The following is a 15,915-nucleotide window of genomic DNA, read 5'->3' on the forward strand; positions in this document are numbered from 1 at the left end:
CCTTTGGAAAGCTGGAGAGGCTGGGGGCTGTCCCTGTGCACAAGAGAGCAGGTGTGGGTTTATGGAGGGGCTGGGCCCTCACCTCCTGCTGCCCGTGCTCTGCCAGGCTCAGCCTCCACCCCTTCACGGGCCCGTTTCAGTCTCTTGCCTTCACATCTCATTGCCGGGCAGAGAACGGGGCTGTTCTCTGCTCTCCATCTTCTCTCACCCCCCTCTCGGGGCTGCCCTTGGTCTCCCTCCCTTCCTGCCCCTGTTTCGTACAGGGCAGCCTCCCCTTTGCCTAGCCTGGGGTGGGAGTGGGGTGGGAGGAGGGACCCCAACCCACCACCCCCTCCCCTGCCATCTCTTGCGTTTCAAGATGTGCCTTCTCTTCCCTGGCCTGGGTGGCCACCTCTCCTTCCCAGCACGGTGCGTGGCAGTGACTTCTCAGGGGCCTTAGCTCTGGGAGCTGCTTGGATCCAGGTTTGGGATGTGGGGGTGCAGGGAGGGCTCCCAGCCTTTGCCACTCCACCTTACTGAGAAGGATTCTGGTCCCTGAGGAACACGAGGGCTTTTTCTTAGATAAATAACCACCAGGTCCCAGACAGCCGCTGTCCTTGCACAGCAGCGCAGCAAATCTATCCAGGGGCTGGGGGTGATTAACAGAAAGCAGCTCGATGGTGGAGAGAACATTTTTCATATGAAACATGACATAGCAATGCCTTAAAAATTCCTGGAGAAAGCAGGAAGGGGATGGCTCAGCAGAGCCAGCGCTGCCTGCGGGTGGGGATGCTGGGGGGATGCTGGGTGGCCCCAGTCAGGACGGGAGCTCCATCCTCTCACCCATCATGAACCAGTCTGGTTCTGTTTTGCCCTTATCAACACTAACATGTCGTTATTACAGGTTATCACGTGATGCTTGTCCTGACTGTAATTAGTTTTCCAAAAAAAAAAGGGAACTAAACCCAATAAACTCTACGTTACAGGTCTGGTTTGGTCTGGCTTTTCTACCCCCCTTCCTTGGAGGGAACGATGTGACTGATGGGGCTGCGGGCCAAGGAGAAATGGCAAGCAGAGAGGCTAATGGAGACCCTCACCTCCTCTCTATTAGCCTCCTGCCACTCGGGGTGGTAGCTGCAAACTCAATTAAAACAGCTGTACTTTCCCCTTCTCAATTACGGCTCCTTAACACTTAAAACCAAACAAATTGAATCGCTCCAGCGCCTGGGGCCGCAGAGGCGGTTTCTGCCAACAAATTTATCGTGGCCATAAAAGCCCAGTGTGATTTATGTTAAAATATTAAACTGGATCTTTATGATGGGAATAAACACTTTGTGCTGTGGTTCTCTGGAAGGACCTCCCAGGCAGCGGAGGATTTCGGGGCTTGGGCTGTAAATCTGAGATCAAAGCGGCATCGGGGATGGGTTTGGGCTTTCTCTGCTCTTCAAGGAGCAAGGGCCAGGGAAGGGACAGTGAGAACCTCGAGCACCAGAGGCTGGGTTCACAAGGCTTGAACCCAGCCCAGGAGCCATTTCTCACATGGGCAGCCGGGCCCTGACTCCAGGAGCTGCGGGCAGCTTGGGGATGGGCACGGGGTTGCCAACTGCCCAAAGCCAACACCCAGGCAGCTCCATCCTGGGGCAAAGGGTTGGTTCTGCCAGCTCAGCGCCCAGGACCCAGCTGGCTCCTTCCCACCCACCCGCCTCCCCAAGGTGCTGTGGTCCCCGGGGCTCCCCCTGGCCCTGGGGAGGTGATGAGTGACCGTGCTGAGATTGCGGGGAGGGGTGTCCTGCCCCAGCTGGTGCAGGGGGGGTGGGTAGGACCCCGGAGCAGGTTTTGTACCACAGCTTTACCTTGGCAGGAGGTGGCTGTATGTGCTGCTCCCTTGAGCATCCTTAGGCATGGTAACACCCTGCTGTCCTCATGCTGACACTAACACCCTCCTGACCCCGTGTCTCCTTTGCCTGTACCATTTGTGATTTAACCAGCTGCCCCCATCCTCACTGCAACCACCCCACAGCAGCACTGACTTGTCCTTCTCCTGGCTGCCCTGCCCTGCCTGGTTCTCCCTTCCCTCAGCCAGCTGGGGCTCACAATACCAAGCAATAATCTGTGCCATGGCGATGCCAGAGCTGGCAGAGACAGGAGGTGGGGAGCCATTGTTTGGGGGGGAGGGGGCACTGCCTGCCCCCCAGCAGGGCCAAGCCCCGAGGTGGGTGGCCAGCAGTGAGCCAGCTGTATTTCTCTTCACATGGAAGCAGCAGCCACCATGTCCCAGGGCAGCACGGGTGCCAGCGCCGGCTGAATTAAAAAGTGATTGATTAGACTATTTCACCAAAAAGAAATAATATCCCTCAGCAGCTGTTCAGTGCTAAACTACCCAACCCCTGTTTTGGAAAGCCCGGCCCCAGGGTGCTTCCAGGATGCTGCTTCCCTGTGTGTTTGTCCCCGGAGCACCCAGGGGCAAGGGGATGCTGCAGGAAGGAGCAGCTCAGCCCTTCCTTGGTCCCAGGGGTGGGCAGTGGGGGTCACACAGCTCCCACCTGCACTGGGCTGCTGTGGCCCACCCTGCTCCTCTCCCAGCAGCACCCAGGTTAGCACCTGGCACAGGGAAGGGGGGAAAAAAAAAACCCCTCTGTTCTTCCACCCTGATTTGCATGTAGCAATGACTATACAAAGACATAATGGTGGCAGGGTCCTGGGCACACAGGACAGCCTCAGCCTCTCACCCATCCCTGGGAGCACCCACAGCACCCCCATCCCTCCCTGCCCTGAGCCTCCCACTGCAAAGCCCTTCAATAAAACATGAAGCAAATCCATTTGGCCTCTGCTGAGTCACCAGGGACATCACTAATTAATTTAAAACATGGCTTGGGCATATTTTTTTCCCTTTTCTGCTCCCTTTTGTTCTCATAGTCCCAACCTCAGGTCAGCCTTGACCCTGACCTTGCCAAGCCAGTGGGCAGCTGTGTGTGCTGGCTTCCTTGGGCCAGGGATGCAGAGTTTGGGGGAAAACTCCCTGGGGCACATTGGAGCCACCTGGGAAACCAGCTTGTTACCCTGGGGGCATCCACAGCACCGGGATGGGGGCAGCTACCCCTGGGGAAATGGGTGCCATAGCCTGGGGCAGCCCAGCAAGGATCCCCTGGCCTTCCACGGGGTTTATTTATTTATGGCTTTTATTTATACACCAGCACCTCCCTCCCTGGCCACGAGGCTTCGGAGGGGCTGCCAAAGCAATTAAGAGACAATTGCGATGATAAATAAGTAAAGGGGAATTAAAGCACCAGAGTGTGATGCAGCCAGGCTGGGGGATGGGGTGGGACAGCACTGGCTGGATTTAACCCCAGCCAGATGGGTGGATGGACTGACAGATGGATGGACAGACAGACATTGCCAGTGCTTTTCATGCTGGGCTATGTGTGTCCAGGCCCTTCCTGAACAATTCACCCCCCCACCCAGGCTTTGCAGCCCTCACTGGTACCAGCCCCAGCTGCTGGGGGCTGCCAGCGACCCCAAGAGCTGCTTTCAAAAGGGGAGGGGGTAATTCTGGAACTTTAGAGCAGCTTCTTGGGGGGGTGTGTGTGGGGAAACATCCTTCAGGGCAGGTGATAGTGAACCAGCCAGGAAGAGGGGCTGAGGGTTGGTGCCTCCATGGGATGGCCCAACAGCTGGTCCCAGCGCTGCCCTGGGATGGGGCTGGTACCACCCCAGCAAAGCCGTAGCCACTACCCCGGGCCCCAGCAGCCTTGGCTCCTGCTCCTCCTCCCCTGCCCGGTGAATCACAGCTCCCCCCTGCACACCCCTCCGCCAGCCCGGCAGGCAGAGAGCAGCATTAGCCATGTACATCGAGGGAAGAATTAAAGCCAGCTCCTCTGTCGCTCTGATTTATGGCTCCATCAGCCCTGGGAAGCGGGAGGATTTTTTTTCTTTCCCTCTCTCATTCCACCTTCCCGGGGCTGCCAAGCCATGTCGCAGCTTTGCAGCCACAGGAACATCATCACCTGCTGACCTGAGCTTGCAGCCACCTATAACCAGCACCCCAAAAGCCTGAGGAGGGGTGCAGGGACTCCAGCTGCGGTGCTCAGCTCCAGCCTCAGCTGATGGCTGAGGTCCCAGGCGCTGCAGAGAAGGCAGAGGGTGCACAGGACCACGAGCATCCCTGTGACACTGGGGTAAAGCCAAGGGCAGCCCTGAGCTTGTCACTGGCGGATGGAAGAAGGGTCCCCAGCCAGTTGGAAATGTCTCTTTAATGACCTGGGCATGGTGTTCAAGTCCCTTGAATGAAACCAAGACTTGGTGGCAATACGGCAGCGATGAGTTCGGTGCCCTCCGGTCCCCGGCCAGCGCTGCCTGCGGGGGGGAGCCCAGGCCGGCGAGCCCCGGCCCCTGCCAGGCTCCTCTGATCCCCCCCCCAACCCAAAGCACACGGGACCCGCTGAGCCGCTTGCATCGTCCCACTGCTGATGGAGCAGCACCCTGGGAGGCTGGAACCTGGCCGGGAGCCGCTGGCTGGTGGAGGTGGAGAGACCCCCGCCCCGTGTCCCCCCCCCACCCAGCCCCGTCACACCTCGGACTCCAGGCTGGAGACCCTCCGCCAGGACCCGCCGGCGCAGGGACTCGTCACCCCGCGGGCCACCAGCGGGTCCCTCCTCTCCGATGCCGCCGCCCGCAGCAAGGCCGGCTCCCCACGCCTCCCGCAGTCTCTGCAGCCGCTGTCCCAGTGCCCGGGCCCCCGGCTGCAGCCCCCTGACACCCCACGGGGGGGCGGGGACCCCCTGGAGAGGTGCCCTGGGTGGAGGGGCTGCTTGGCGTAGGAGTTCGCGCAGGCATAGGGCAGCGCGCACGCCGGCACGGGGGCGGCGGTGGCGGCACGGGGGGGTTGCCGGCAAGCCTCCCGGTAGGACGGCAGCCTGGGCACGGGCGAGCGCGGTGTCAGCCGGGCACTGGCCTGGGGGCAGCGGGGGCCGCAGCCGTACCCAGCCTCAGCTTCGGGGAAGAGGTCGGGCACGTCGGTGCGGGTGGGTGGGTGGGCGGCAGCGAAGCGCCGCAGCCCCCCCGGCCGCCGCTTCTCCCCCCGCTCCCCGGGCGCCCTGGCTGAGCTCGTCCACCAGCTCGGCTTCTCCCGCTCCATCACCGCGGCCTCCGGCCGGGCCGGTTCGCCCCCAGCTCTGCAAGTCCTGGAGGCTTTTGGGAAGGCTCCGCGAGGGCAGGAAGGAGGCAGGAAGGGAGCGCCCACCTCCCGCCTCTTCTCTGCCGCCGAGAGCAGCCGGGGCAGTGTCCCCAAGCCCCCGTGTCCCCCATCCCCCTGGACCAGGGGTGTGTTTTGCAGCCGGTCCCCCCGGCCTGCCGGCCGCTTGTGCTCCCTGTAGATGTCCGGCGGTGGGAGGTCCCTGGGGGACGTGGAGGGTGGCAGGGGAGCCCCGATGTGGTTCCCCACCAGCGCCTGCTCCCCAAAATCCACCCTCGGGGAGGTCTTCACCAGGAGGTGAGGCAGCCCCGGAAGGGCTTCATCCCCTGCACAGCCACCCCGAAACTTCAGTGGGTGGAGGAGGCGTGGGACGTGCTCATTCGCCCCTCTCCACTTCTCCCCGGGCAGCTGGGAGTCCACGGGGATGGGCTGGGGCAGCGGCAGCCCCGGGGGAGCACCCTTGGGAGCACAGGCTCTCCCCAGCCTCTCAGGGGCTGCCGGACCGGAGGAGGGGGCCCGATGGGCTCCCGTGCTGTTCTGCACCACGAGCTGGGGTGTCCTCAGGGAGAAGGTGGTCTGGAGGCGCTCGCTGTGGCTGCTCCAGTCCTCGATGGTGCGGGTGGCTTGCTCCAGGGACCCACCCACGCTGGCTGTTGACACCATCTCCTTGGCCGCCTGCAGCATCTTCAGCACGTTGGCCTGGGCTGAGCTGGCGGTGACGTCGGGTGTGGGCGCCCGCCCAGGGCTTGCCAGGGTCTGCACCCCACTGAAGCAGCTGTAGATGCCCTGTGGAGAGAAGGCGGGGGGGGGGGGGCCCAGCCCCATCAGTGAGGCCATCAGGGTCTGGCACCCATGAACCCACCCTGCTGAGCCGAGATACTGCTGCTGAGGCAGAGACACCTCGACGGCACTGATGTCCCCTTCCCAGCACTGCCAGGGTGGGTATCCTCCATCCTCCATCACCCCCTTCCCCAGGGCTGCTGACCTGGATGGGGGATGTTCCCAGGGCTCAGCCCTTTTCCAAAAAACTCGGCTTTTCTCCCCAGCCAAGAGCTCACAGCAGTGTGAGCATCTCCAGTCCCTCCTGTGCAGGTTGGAGGGACGATGCCCACCAAGCCATGCTTCTCCCCATGGCACCACAGGAGGACATTTAAGCCCCCCAGAAGCCCTCAGCAGTGGCACTCACTCTGCTGATGGCCAGGAGGAAGTCCAGCTTGTGGGACTTGGGCACAGAGTGACGCAGCTTCCAATAGACGAGGTGCTCCCAGGCAAAGACCAGCAGGCTCAGTCCCATGGCCACCAGCAGCATGTAGAAGACCCCGGCCATGTTGTCGATGTCCAGCTTGCTGCTCATCACCTCGTTCTTCTCATTCTGGCAGATCCCTGACAGCCAAACCGTCTCCAGCTTCTGGGTCTCACCTGGGGGCAGCCATGCACAGCCATGGAGGGTGAAAATGCCCCCCTCCCTCACCCCCCAGCAGTCATCATCTCCCCAAATGCAGTCCCTGCCCATCCCCACTGTGTTGTGGCTGGAGGAAGAGGAGAAAACCATCCCCAAGCCCCAGAGCTGTCACTGGCTCAGCCCTCGCTGGTGCCCTTGGGCAGAGGATCCCATGAGCATCCCATCCTTCACAGCTTTCTCCTGTCTCTGTCCCCCTTGTCACAGAGCCTGTCCTACCCAGCATTGTGCATCCTGCAAGAAGAGGAGGGACCCCCCAAGGGAATCCCCCCACCAGCACCCAGCAGGAGAGACACTGCCAGGTTTAATGTTCCCTGAAAGGAGGAGAAAAGCACCTGCCCCAGCCCCTCCAAGGCTGCACAGGGCTGAGGAGGGGGCACACAGAGGTCCCTGGGTTAATCAGCAGGGCGGGGATGGGGACAGGGTTAACGAGAAGCTCGTCTGGGTACCCACCATCTCCCAGGAACTGGAGCAGGGCCAGGTCGATGGCCCGTTTCCAGCGCGAGTCCTTCTGCAGGGCGATGCCGTAGCCCGTGGTGGCGAACACCTTCCCGCTGCCGATGGTCACCAGCTTGCAGCCCTCGTCCTTGCCGGCCATGTAGTTGAGCACCGCCGCGTCGTAGATGAAGGCATCCAGCTTCCTGCCCCGCCAGTGGGAGGGAGGGTGAGGAGGGGGCCCAGCAGCCCTTTCTGGGGGGGGGCTGTGTCCCTTTTTAGAGCAGCTGTACCCATTTGTGTCCTATTCGGGGGTCTCTGCTCCATCTCAGAGGACCAGAACCCTGCTTGGAGGGATGTATCTATTCTGGAGAGGCTGTATCCCATTTTGGGGAGCCATACCCCATCTGCAGGGGGATGTGTCCCTTTTGGGGGAGCCCTGTGAAGCTCTACACCATCTGCAGGGGGTTGCACCCTGTCTGGGGGGCTGTACCCCAGACTGGGAAGCTGCACAGAGCCATTTTCCCTCTGGGAGAGCCGTATCTCACCTTCCTCCTCCTGGGGGGCCCATATCTCTTTTTTTTTTGGGGGGGGGGGGGTGTTGTACCCCAGTTGAGGAAGCCCTACCCCACGTGGGATGCACCAACCCCCATCCCAGGGAGACTTAGCTCACTCAGGGGTCCTGTATACCATTTGGAGGGGCTGTACCCCAGACCTGGGAGAGCCATACCCTTGAGCGTACCCCCCACTTTGGGGGAGCCGTACCCCATTTTGAGGCTGGTGAGGGCGTCCTCCACAGAGCGCTGGTTGTACTTCACCATGTGGGTGTGCATGTCGGGGTAGTTGCTGCGGATGTTCCTCTCAGTGCTGCCGTTGGGGACGGTGCCGAAGCGGAACGGGGGGTACTGCTCCTGCGGCTTCTGGAACTACAGCGGGGGAGCCCCAGGGAGTGGTGTCACTCAGGGGCCATGCCCCCACCATGTCCTCAGCATGTCCCCACTCCCCACAGCCAGCCCTCCATCCATCCACCCACGCCCAGGCAGCTGGTGGTGACAACCAGGTACTTCTCCCCACCCAAAATCCCCACCACCACCACCTCCCCCACCTCTATTTTTTGAGGCAGCCCAGCCCAAGGCTCAGCCCCACCTTCCTGTCACTCAGCCCCGACACGGTGTCGATGTATTGCTCCTGGATCATGAAGGCAGCCAGGTTGGCCGTGTAACTGGCGAGGAAGATGACGGCGAAGAAGGCCCAGATGAGCACCATGATCTTGCTGGTGGTGCCTTTGGGGTTCTCAATGGGCACCGAGTTGTTGAAGACCAGAGCCCACAGCAGCCACACCGACTTGCCGATGGTGAAGGAGGGACCTCCTGGCCCTGTGGGGACAGGGGATGGAGGGGGCAGCAGTCAGCCCGGCTGGGGATGTGTGTCCCCCACCCTGTCTCCCCCCTCCCTCACTCACTTTTGCCGCTGGTGAGGTTCTGGTTGTAGCCCACGGGGCTGAAGTACTCGAACACGAAGACGGTGACGGCCACCACGGTGAGGCACATCACGAACATCATGACCCACACGGCTGGGCTGTAGGGCTCTGCAAAGCCAGTGGGATGATGTCAGATCCCCCAGGCAGCCCCCAGGGATGTCCCACAGCCCCCCAAGGACCCCCGGACACTGTCAGCCCCAGGCAGCCCCCAGGATCATCCCACAGCCCCCCAAAGACCCCCGGACACTGTCAGCCCCAGGCAGCCCCCAGGATCGTCCCACAGCCCCCCAGGGACCCCCAAGACCCTTCTGAACAGACAAGGCTCATCCTAGTGAATATTGCCCCTCCTTGAAGATGAGATGGGAATGGGCAGCTGCTGCAGAGCAGATCCAGGGGGAATCAGGAGGGCAGAGGGATGCTGTGCGATGGGATACAGCTATGCTTCCCTGCCCAGAGAGAATCAGGCTCTCATCAACAGGGAGATGCTAATGAGACTCTGTCAATCAGGGGCAGCGGTGGGAGGGTTTCCCACGGAATCACAGGTTGTGCCCCACAATGAGTCTGGCCATGGGATCACACCTGCACTGGGGACAAGACCAGACCCCCCTCCCCAGCCTCACCCAGCCCCTGGGAGAGCCCCCTAGGAGCTGGGGGTGGGTGCTGAGCCCCTGCCTGCCCGGGACGAGCCGCTGCGGCAGGAGCGGTGGGGACGCAGCCGAGCCCTCGACATGTGGCCGCCGAGGTCCATTTGTCACCGCGTCCTCTGCTGTCACGGAGGAGGGGACTCCCCTGATGGGGATGCAGCTCATTAGCGCAGGAGGCGCGAGGCAGCAGCGCGGGGACCACAGACCCCAGCCCTGCTGGAGCGGGGCGAGAGGCTCCGCCTGTCCCTGGGGCTGGCGAAGGTGACCCCTGCTTTGGGAGGGGGGGTGGAGGATGGAACAGTGCGGGGTGGGGGACAGGAGGGGGACGATGGGCCCAGGCTGGTGATGTCCTGCTCCCTGTGGCATCGCTCCCACCCACACCCTCCCCGTACGGGAGCCCAGCTCTGGCTGAGCTGGGATGCTGCACTGTGCCCTTGCTGAACATCCCCAGCCCTGACTGAGCGGCCAGGCTGGATCTCCTGATGCCCTTGGGCAGCCTCCTCCTTCCTGGCTGCAGCTTGGCTTTGTTAAACACCCAGTACAACTTTTAGCCCCGGTGGTTTCCTACCCTCAGTGTAACCACAGGCTTGGGCAGTGATGGAGAGGAGGGGGACCCAGAGCAGAGCTCAGAGCTGGCAGGTCCCCAGCTTGCCTCCCACCACGTCCCCATCTTCCCCCTATGTCCCCATCCTCCCTCCTCCCAGCAAGAAGAGGAGGAAAACACCATTCCCAGCCTCTGTCTCTGGAATAAAAGGATTATCCAGGCGAGGGGAGGAGGAAGCCCCAAAGCCAGCAGGAACATCTCCTTCCCCTGGGACTTGCAAACTGGGGGGGTTGTTTTTTTTTAAGGAAAAAGTTATTAAAACTGAAGAATATTCCTAATTTGCATTTGTCAGAAGCTGGGGGGGTGACCCTGCAGACAGACAGAGGGACACGGGGCTCACCCAGGAAGGCGGAGGGCGAGACGGTGCCATTGCTCCTGGCCACCATGACGCTGATGCCCGTCTCCACGAAGGGCACGGAGAAGTCCACGATCTCGGAGCGCTCCTCGTTGATGGTGAGGGAGCCAATGGCCATGTCTGCGCGCTTGTAGTACACCTGGGGAAGGGGCAGGTGGTGTCAGGATGGGCAGAGGGACCCACCCCACCCCCCCACTTCCCCAAGTATTCCATCCTCTCCATCATTTCCAACCTTAAGTGTAATCTTGTTTTAATTTTTTTAACATTATCTTCTTAAATGACACAAACACAACCAGCTGCAGGGCTGGAAGTGTCCAGCTGACTTGCCTGCTCATTGTCCATCACCAAGCCCTGCCCACAAGCACCACGATTTACAACTACACCTCCCTGCTCCTCACACCGAGCTGTCCCCTGCCCAGGGATGAGTCCCACCACGGACACCCCGATCCCACCTCAGCAGGGAAGCTGCAGGCGGGGTCATGCTCAGCCCTACCTCACCAATCATGCCGTTCCAGACCCCACGGACGATCTTGCCGTGTTTGCCGTTGGTCACCAGGTAGAGGTCGTAGGAGAACTTCACCGCCTTGGCCAGCTTCTTCAGGATGTCGATGCAGAAGCCCTTGCAGCACAGCTTGGTGTAGGGATCCACGAGCCCATCCCCACTGAAACCACACCAGGGAAAAAAATGGGTTGGGCCAACCAAAGGTGCTCTGAGCACCCCGGTGCCTCCTGGTCACCATGAGCACAGTGGCCAAAGCTGCTGAGCTCCATCCTTGGTGCTCACCTGTGGGAGGAGTTGGTCTGCTTGCGGCAGGGCACAGTGTTGCGCACACACACCCCGGTGCTGGGGTCCGTGTTCTCCACGATGACAAAGGGTCTCTCCTCCAGCGTGGCCACTGTCAGGTGGCGGTTGTCGGCCACGGGCTGCTGGAAGGAGCCGTAGCGGGGCCACACCGGGTACTTCATGTGGATGATGCCTTTCTCCCACTTGCCCACCTGCCCCCAAGGGGAAGCACACTGTCACCCTGGCAAGGGGCTCTGGGGGACACACAGGGTCCTGTGTCCATCCTCCCCATGCCTTCAGGGCTGGTTTCTTCCTGAGCATTGGTAGGCTGAAGACCAGCTGTGGCGAGCCCCATCTCAGCATCCCCCTCCCCATCCACCCACTGATCACAGCGTGAGATGTTTCCTCCTGGGCTCAGGTGAGCACAAACCTGGCCAAACTTCTCACAAAATACTTTTAAACTAGAATAAAACCCCAACCCTGCAGCTTGTTTCAGCTCTACGTGTCTGGAGCTGCTCCCCAGAGGTGGGCAACTGTGGTTTGCCTCTCTGGGGACTTTCCACCCAAACTGCAGGTTAAAAAATCCCAGTTCTTGGCAGAGCTTTGGTGGCCAGCATTGCCACCAAGCCCACCATGCTGCCACATGCACTTCTGGTACCAGCTGTGGGTTTTGCATGGGACATCTGCCCCAAGGCAGGACCCCAGCCCATGCATAGCCCCAGGCTCACCCTGCCCAGCCACCCCCCACAATGTTCCCATCACAGGGGGGGTCTGAGGGTCCTACCATCTCCCAGAGCCGGTGCTGGTTGAGCGAGATCACCACCATGGTGGGCCTGACCAGGTAGCCACCTTCATTGAAGGAGAAGTCCCTGTGCTCCCACGTCACGTTGAGGAGGTGCCTGGTGAGACACAGAGCCCGTGAGTCCCCAGCCATGCAGCCTGGCCCCGTACAGCTCTCCTCCTCCTCCTCCTCTGGCTCCAGATGGGCTGAGGAGGTCTCACAGAGAGTCATGGTGCTGAGAGGTGGGGACCAGGCTTATCCCTTGGTGGGGAGCTGGAGATCATCCTGCCAGCTAAGAGGTACTGAGGATGGATCACTGCAGGGCTGAGGGTGCACAGACTGCCACTGCCGCCCTGAGGTGCCACATCTGCACTGCAAAGCAGAGCTGTTACACCCTCACACCCCCCGAGACCCCCATGGGTTATGGAGAAGCACAGGAAAAGGCACAGAAACCCGCTGCTCTGGGGAGATGCTCCAGGAGAACCCCAACTGACACACATCAACCACCAGCTGCAGCCCACAGCGAATGTCACCCCCCCCCCCCTCCATCAGCTGCATCCTCCTCCTCCCCTGCCTCTTCCCTCCTCCTTTCCCCATTCACTTCACTCCCACCCCAGCAGGTCCCAGCCCTCACCGGTAGAAACTGGTGTTGGCAGCAGTGGCGCCGGCGGGGGCCCAGCAGTCCCGTCCCACCTCCGGCAGGTAGCCGTGGGCCCGGAAGAAGCTGGCTGCCCCCATGGCGACGATGGCCACCCCGTCCCGCACCTTCTGCCGCAGGCTCAGCTTCCAGCTCTCCGTCACCACGCTGATGAGGCCAATGGGGAAGGAGGTGGGTGGCACCTCCATGTTGCCCACTGCCAGGCTGGGCACGATCCAGACGTAGCCCGGCCCCACCAGGCCGGCCTGCTCTGCCATGGTGAAGAGGTACTCGGCCTCCTCTCGCGAGCAGTAGACGATGAGGACTTGGGCGTCGATCTGGCGCAGGAGCCGCTGCGTCCTGGAGCTGCTCCGCTCCTGGCTCATCTCAAAGGTGAGCACCTCCTGCAGCTCCCAGCCAAAGTAGCTGGCATCTGTGAAGGAGCGGATGACGTCCAGGAAGATGTTGTAGCCCGGGTAGAGGCTGGTGATGACAGCGAAGGAGCCCCAGTCGTATTCCTCCAGCACCTTGAAGATCACTTGGATTTGCTGCTCGATGGAGACACCCAACTGCAGGAAAGCTGAGCCAGGCTCCTGTGGGAGGAGAAGGGCTTAGGAGATGGTCCAGCACCACGGTCCAGGTCTCTTCCACCTTGAATTTGCTGTCACAAAAGGTCTGAGGGAGCCAGGAACTGGCCTGGTCACAAACCTGGGTGAGCACGAACTGGCCCAAACTGGAGATACCCAAAATGGGACTGATCCACCGGTGGTCTCCAAGGAACCTCAGCCTGTGCTAAAGGTCAAGCCCTTTGGACTCTCCTCCATTTCTCAGCTTATTGACCAAAATTCACCCATACTCCAAAGGAGACCAACAACTTCTCCATAAACCAGGAGAGGGAGGGGGACAATGGCTCTGCCAGAAGCATAAATCCCAGCCCAGCTCCGACTCTCTACCTGCTGCAGGAGCCCGTGCCGCTCCTTCCCTCCCACCCCACCTCCCCAGCCATCTGGCCTCTCATTAGCAAATCTTAATTGATCTGATTCTGTCTTAAATGATTCAGTGAATGGCATTTGCAGAAGGTCGAGTGTAGGCAACAGTGCTTTGCCACCCAGAACCCTCCACCTCCAGAGAAGTAATTTTCCCTGCCAGGCTGGAGGGGTGAGTCCCTCCACCACCCCAAAATATTCAGCCCCTGAGGAAGCAGGAGAAAAGCAGCCAGGCCACAGCAAAACCATGGTTAGCTTTTAGCCACCTGAGCCCTCTGCACCCACTGGAGTCCATTGCACCCCCTCAAAACCCACTGCACCCACAGGGAGCAGCAGCTCGGGGTAGTCTGGGAGCACTGGTTGGTGCAGGAAAGGCTCCTGAGGTGCCATCCAGGGGGTTTAGACCCCAAACCCTCTGTGCAACCAGAGCATGAAACCAGTGCCCCAAGGAGTGGCAGGATGCACGTTCTGGGGGCTGCTGCCCCAGGTGGGACCCAGCACCCTGAGCCCTCTGCTGCCCAGGCTGGGCAGGGCGAGACAAGCAGCTGGGAGGAGATAACTCGGATCTCCTCCCCAGGAGGGACCGTCACCGCCTGCCCATCACCCCGCAGCCCCGTTCCAGCTCTCCCTGCCACCAGCGCTCCCCAGCAGGCAGGTGACGGTGACATTGACAGTGACAGTGTCTGACGCTGGCAAGGAGCAGAGAAGCCAAAAAAAAAATCCCATTTGAGCCTGTGGTGCAGCTCCTTCAAGTGCCACAGCCGAGCAAGGAGTCTCCATGCTGCCTGCACGGCCGGGCAGGGCTGGATCGTCCCCAGCAGAGTGCAGATGGGTCCCATCGTCAGATGGACCCATCTGAAGATGCACATCCCAGGACTGGGATATGCCAACCCTGTCACTGCCCTGGTGCCACGACCCCAACCCCCCATGGTGGGCACAGCCCCAAGGGGACAGGGAGCAGGACACAAGGGAAGGTCCCCCCAGCACAGTGAAGTCCCCTCCTATGTCCCACCACACGGTCTGCCATGCTGCTCCAGCCACCATCCATTCCTGCCCACCAGCTGGTGTGCTGCAGCCCCCTCTGCCCTCCAGAGCATCCCATCCCTGCCCCTCTAACAATCCCCCCATTCCTCCCTGGAAATAACCCCCAGCGAACACCTCACCTTCGGGGTCAGGACCACCGCAGACCCCCCGCTGATGCTGATGACGGGGACCTGGGTCTGGGAGGAGATGAAGTCGAGGATCTGGGCCACGGCCTCCGTGCCGACGTTGTCCTCGAAGACGATGCCGTGGATCTTGTGGCTGGCGAGGATGTCGCAGATCTGGGTGAGGAGGGTGCTGGGGTTGGTGTTGTTGACGATGACCGTGATGGGGTGGATCTCCAGGGGCATGTCCAGGAAGCTCTGGGGGCTCAGGCGGGAGCGGATGTGCAGGGGGTAGGATGTGCCCCCGAACACCACGGCCACGTTGACCACCGGCTCCTCGGGGCCGGGCAGCAGGAGGTCCGTGAAGGCAGCCGAGCAGCCCAGCACCACTGACAGTAGCAGAGCGTGTGCCGGCGCTCTGCCCATGTCCACCGCCGCGTCCCTGCCAGGACGGGACACAGCCCCTCGCATCCGGCTGCCCGCCAGGACCCCCAGCCCCGCTCACCCCCAACCCCACCCGCCCCCACCACTCTGGGGACAGCAATCAGGGTGGGGTGACCCCATGGAGAGAGGGGGAACATCATCCTCTGGAGATGGGATGTGGTGGGGGGGATGACCACAGGGTTGTACCACCACCCAGTGCCATGTCCCTTGTCACCCACCCCCCTCCCAAGTCCGAATCCATCCCAGTCACCCCCCTACCCACCACTGCCCCCTCCCAGCCCTTTTGCCCTCCCACCCTCATCCCACCCCCCCCTAAAAGCCAGCGCTACTACAATGCTCCATACTGTCACTTGGGCCAGGGATGGGGACAGGAGCAAGAGGTGATGGGAGGAGCTGGCAGGTCCCTGGTCTCTCTCCAGAGCTGACAGACACCTTCAATACTTAAACACTTTGCCCTGGGGGGGAGGGTTCAGCCCTGCAACCCCATGTCAGGATTTTGCAAAGCACACAGTTGCCAGAGCAGCCAATTCCCTGCCCATCCCCCTGTCCCAGCCCCTTTGCTGCTGCTTCCCAAATCCTAACCGAAGCACCTGTCTGGTCCCCACTTCCAAGTTTCTCTCCCAGACACCATCCTTCAGCTTCGCCCCCCTTCCCTTGTCACACAGCTCCTCCAGCTGGAACACCCACTGTGCTGTGTCTCTGACACCTGCACCCTAAAGCCAGGCTCTGGGCAGGGGGGGTGTGTGTTTGGACACCCCCCCCTTCCAGGTCCCTAATTCCCCCCAGCAGGTGGGTTGACAGTCCCGGTGAGCGGGTGGGGGCACAAGTCCCTGTCCATGGCGATGCACCCCCGTGCTGAGCTCACCCCTTCCTCAGAGCCTCCCACAAAACCAACCCGCAGCGAGACTTGTGGCTGGGGGCACCTGAGACCCTTGGAGAGCCATTGTCCCCAGGGCCACCACCCCGGTGCCATGTTGGGGCAGGGTGAGGG

General features: G+C 61.4%; 1 protein-coding gene across 1 annotated transcript; it reads right to left on the reverse strand.

Annotated features, from left to right (window-relative positions):
• Positions 1–4,543: 4,543 nt before the first annotated feature.
• On the reverse strand, positions 4,544–14,951 carry GRIN2C (glutamate ionotropic receptor NMDA type subunit 2C; the record flags this gene model as incomplete). The annotated part of the gene is made up of 12 exons (XM_084273456.1): positions 4,544–5,956; positions 6,357–6,589; positions 7,083–7,270; positions 7,830–7,990; positions 8,211–8,440; positions 8,527–8,652; positions 10,133–10,286; positions 10,641–10,809; positions 10,932–11,143; positions 11,716–11,830; positions 12,347–12,942; positions 14,499–14,951. The coding sequence occupies 12 exons, from the start codon at positions 14,949–14,951 to the stop codon at positions 4,544–4,546; spliced, it is 4,050 nt and encodes a 1,349-aa protein (XP_084129582.1).
• Between the last annotated feature and the right edge of the window lie 964 nt (positions 14,952–15,915).

This window comes from Gallinula chloropus, assembly GCF_964237585.1.
Source record: "Gallinula chloropus genome assembly, chromosome: 20".
Classification (NCBI taxonomy): Eukaryota; Metazoa; Chordata; class Aves; order Gruiformes; family Rallidae; genus Gallinula; species Gallinula chloropus.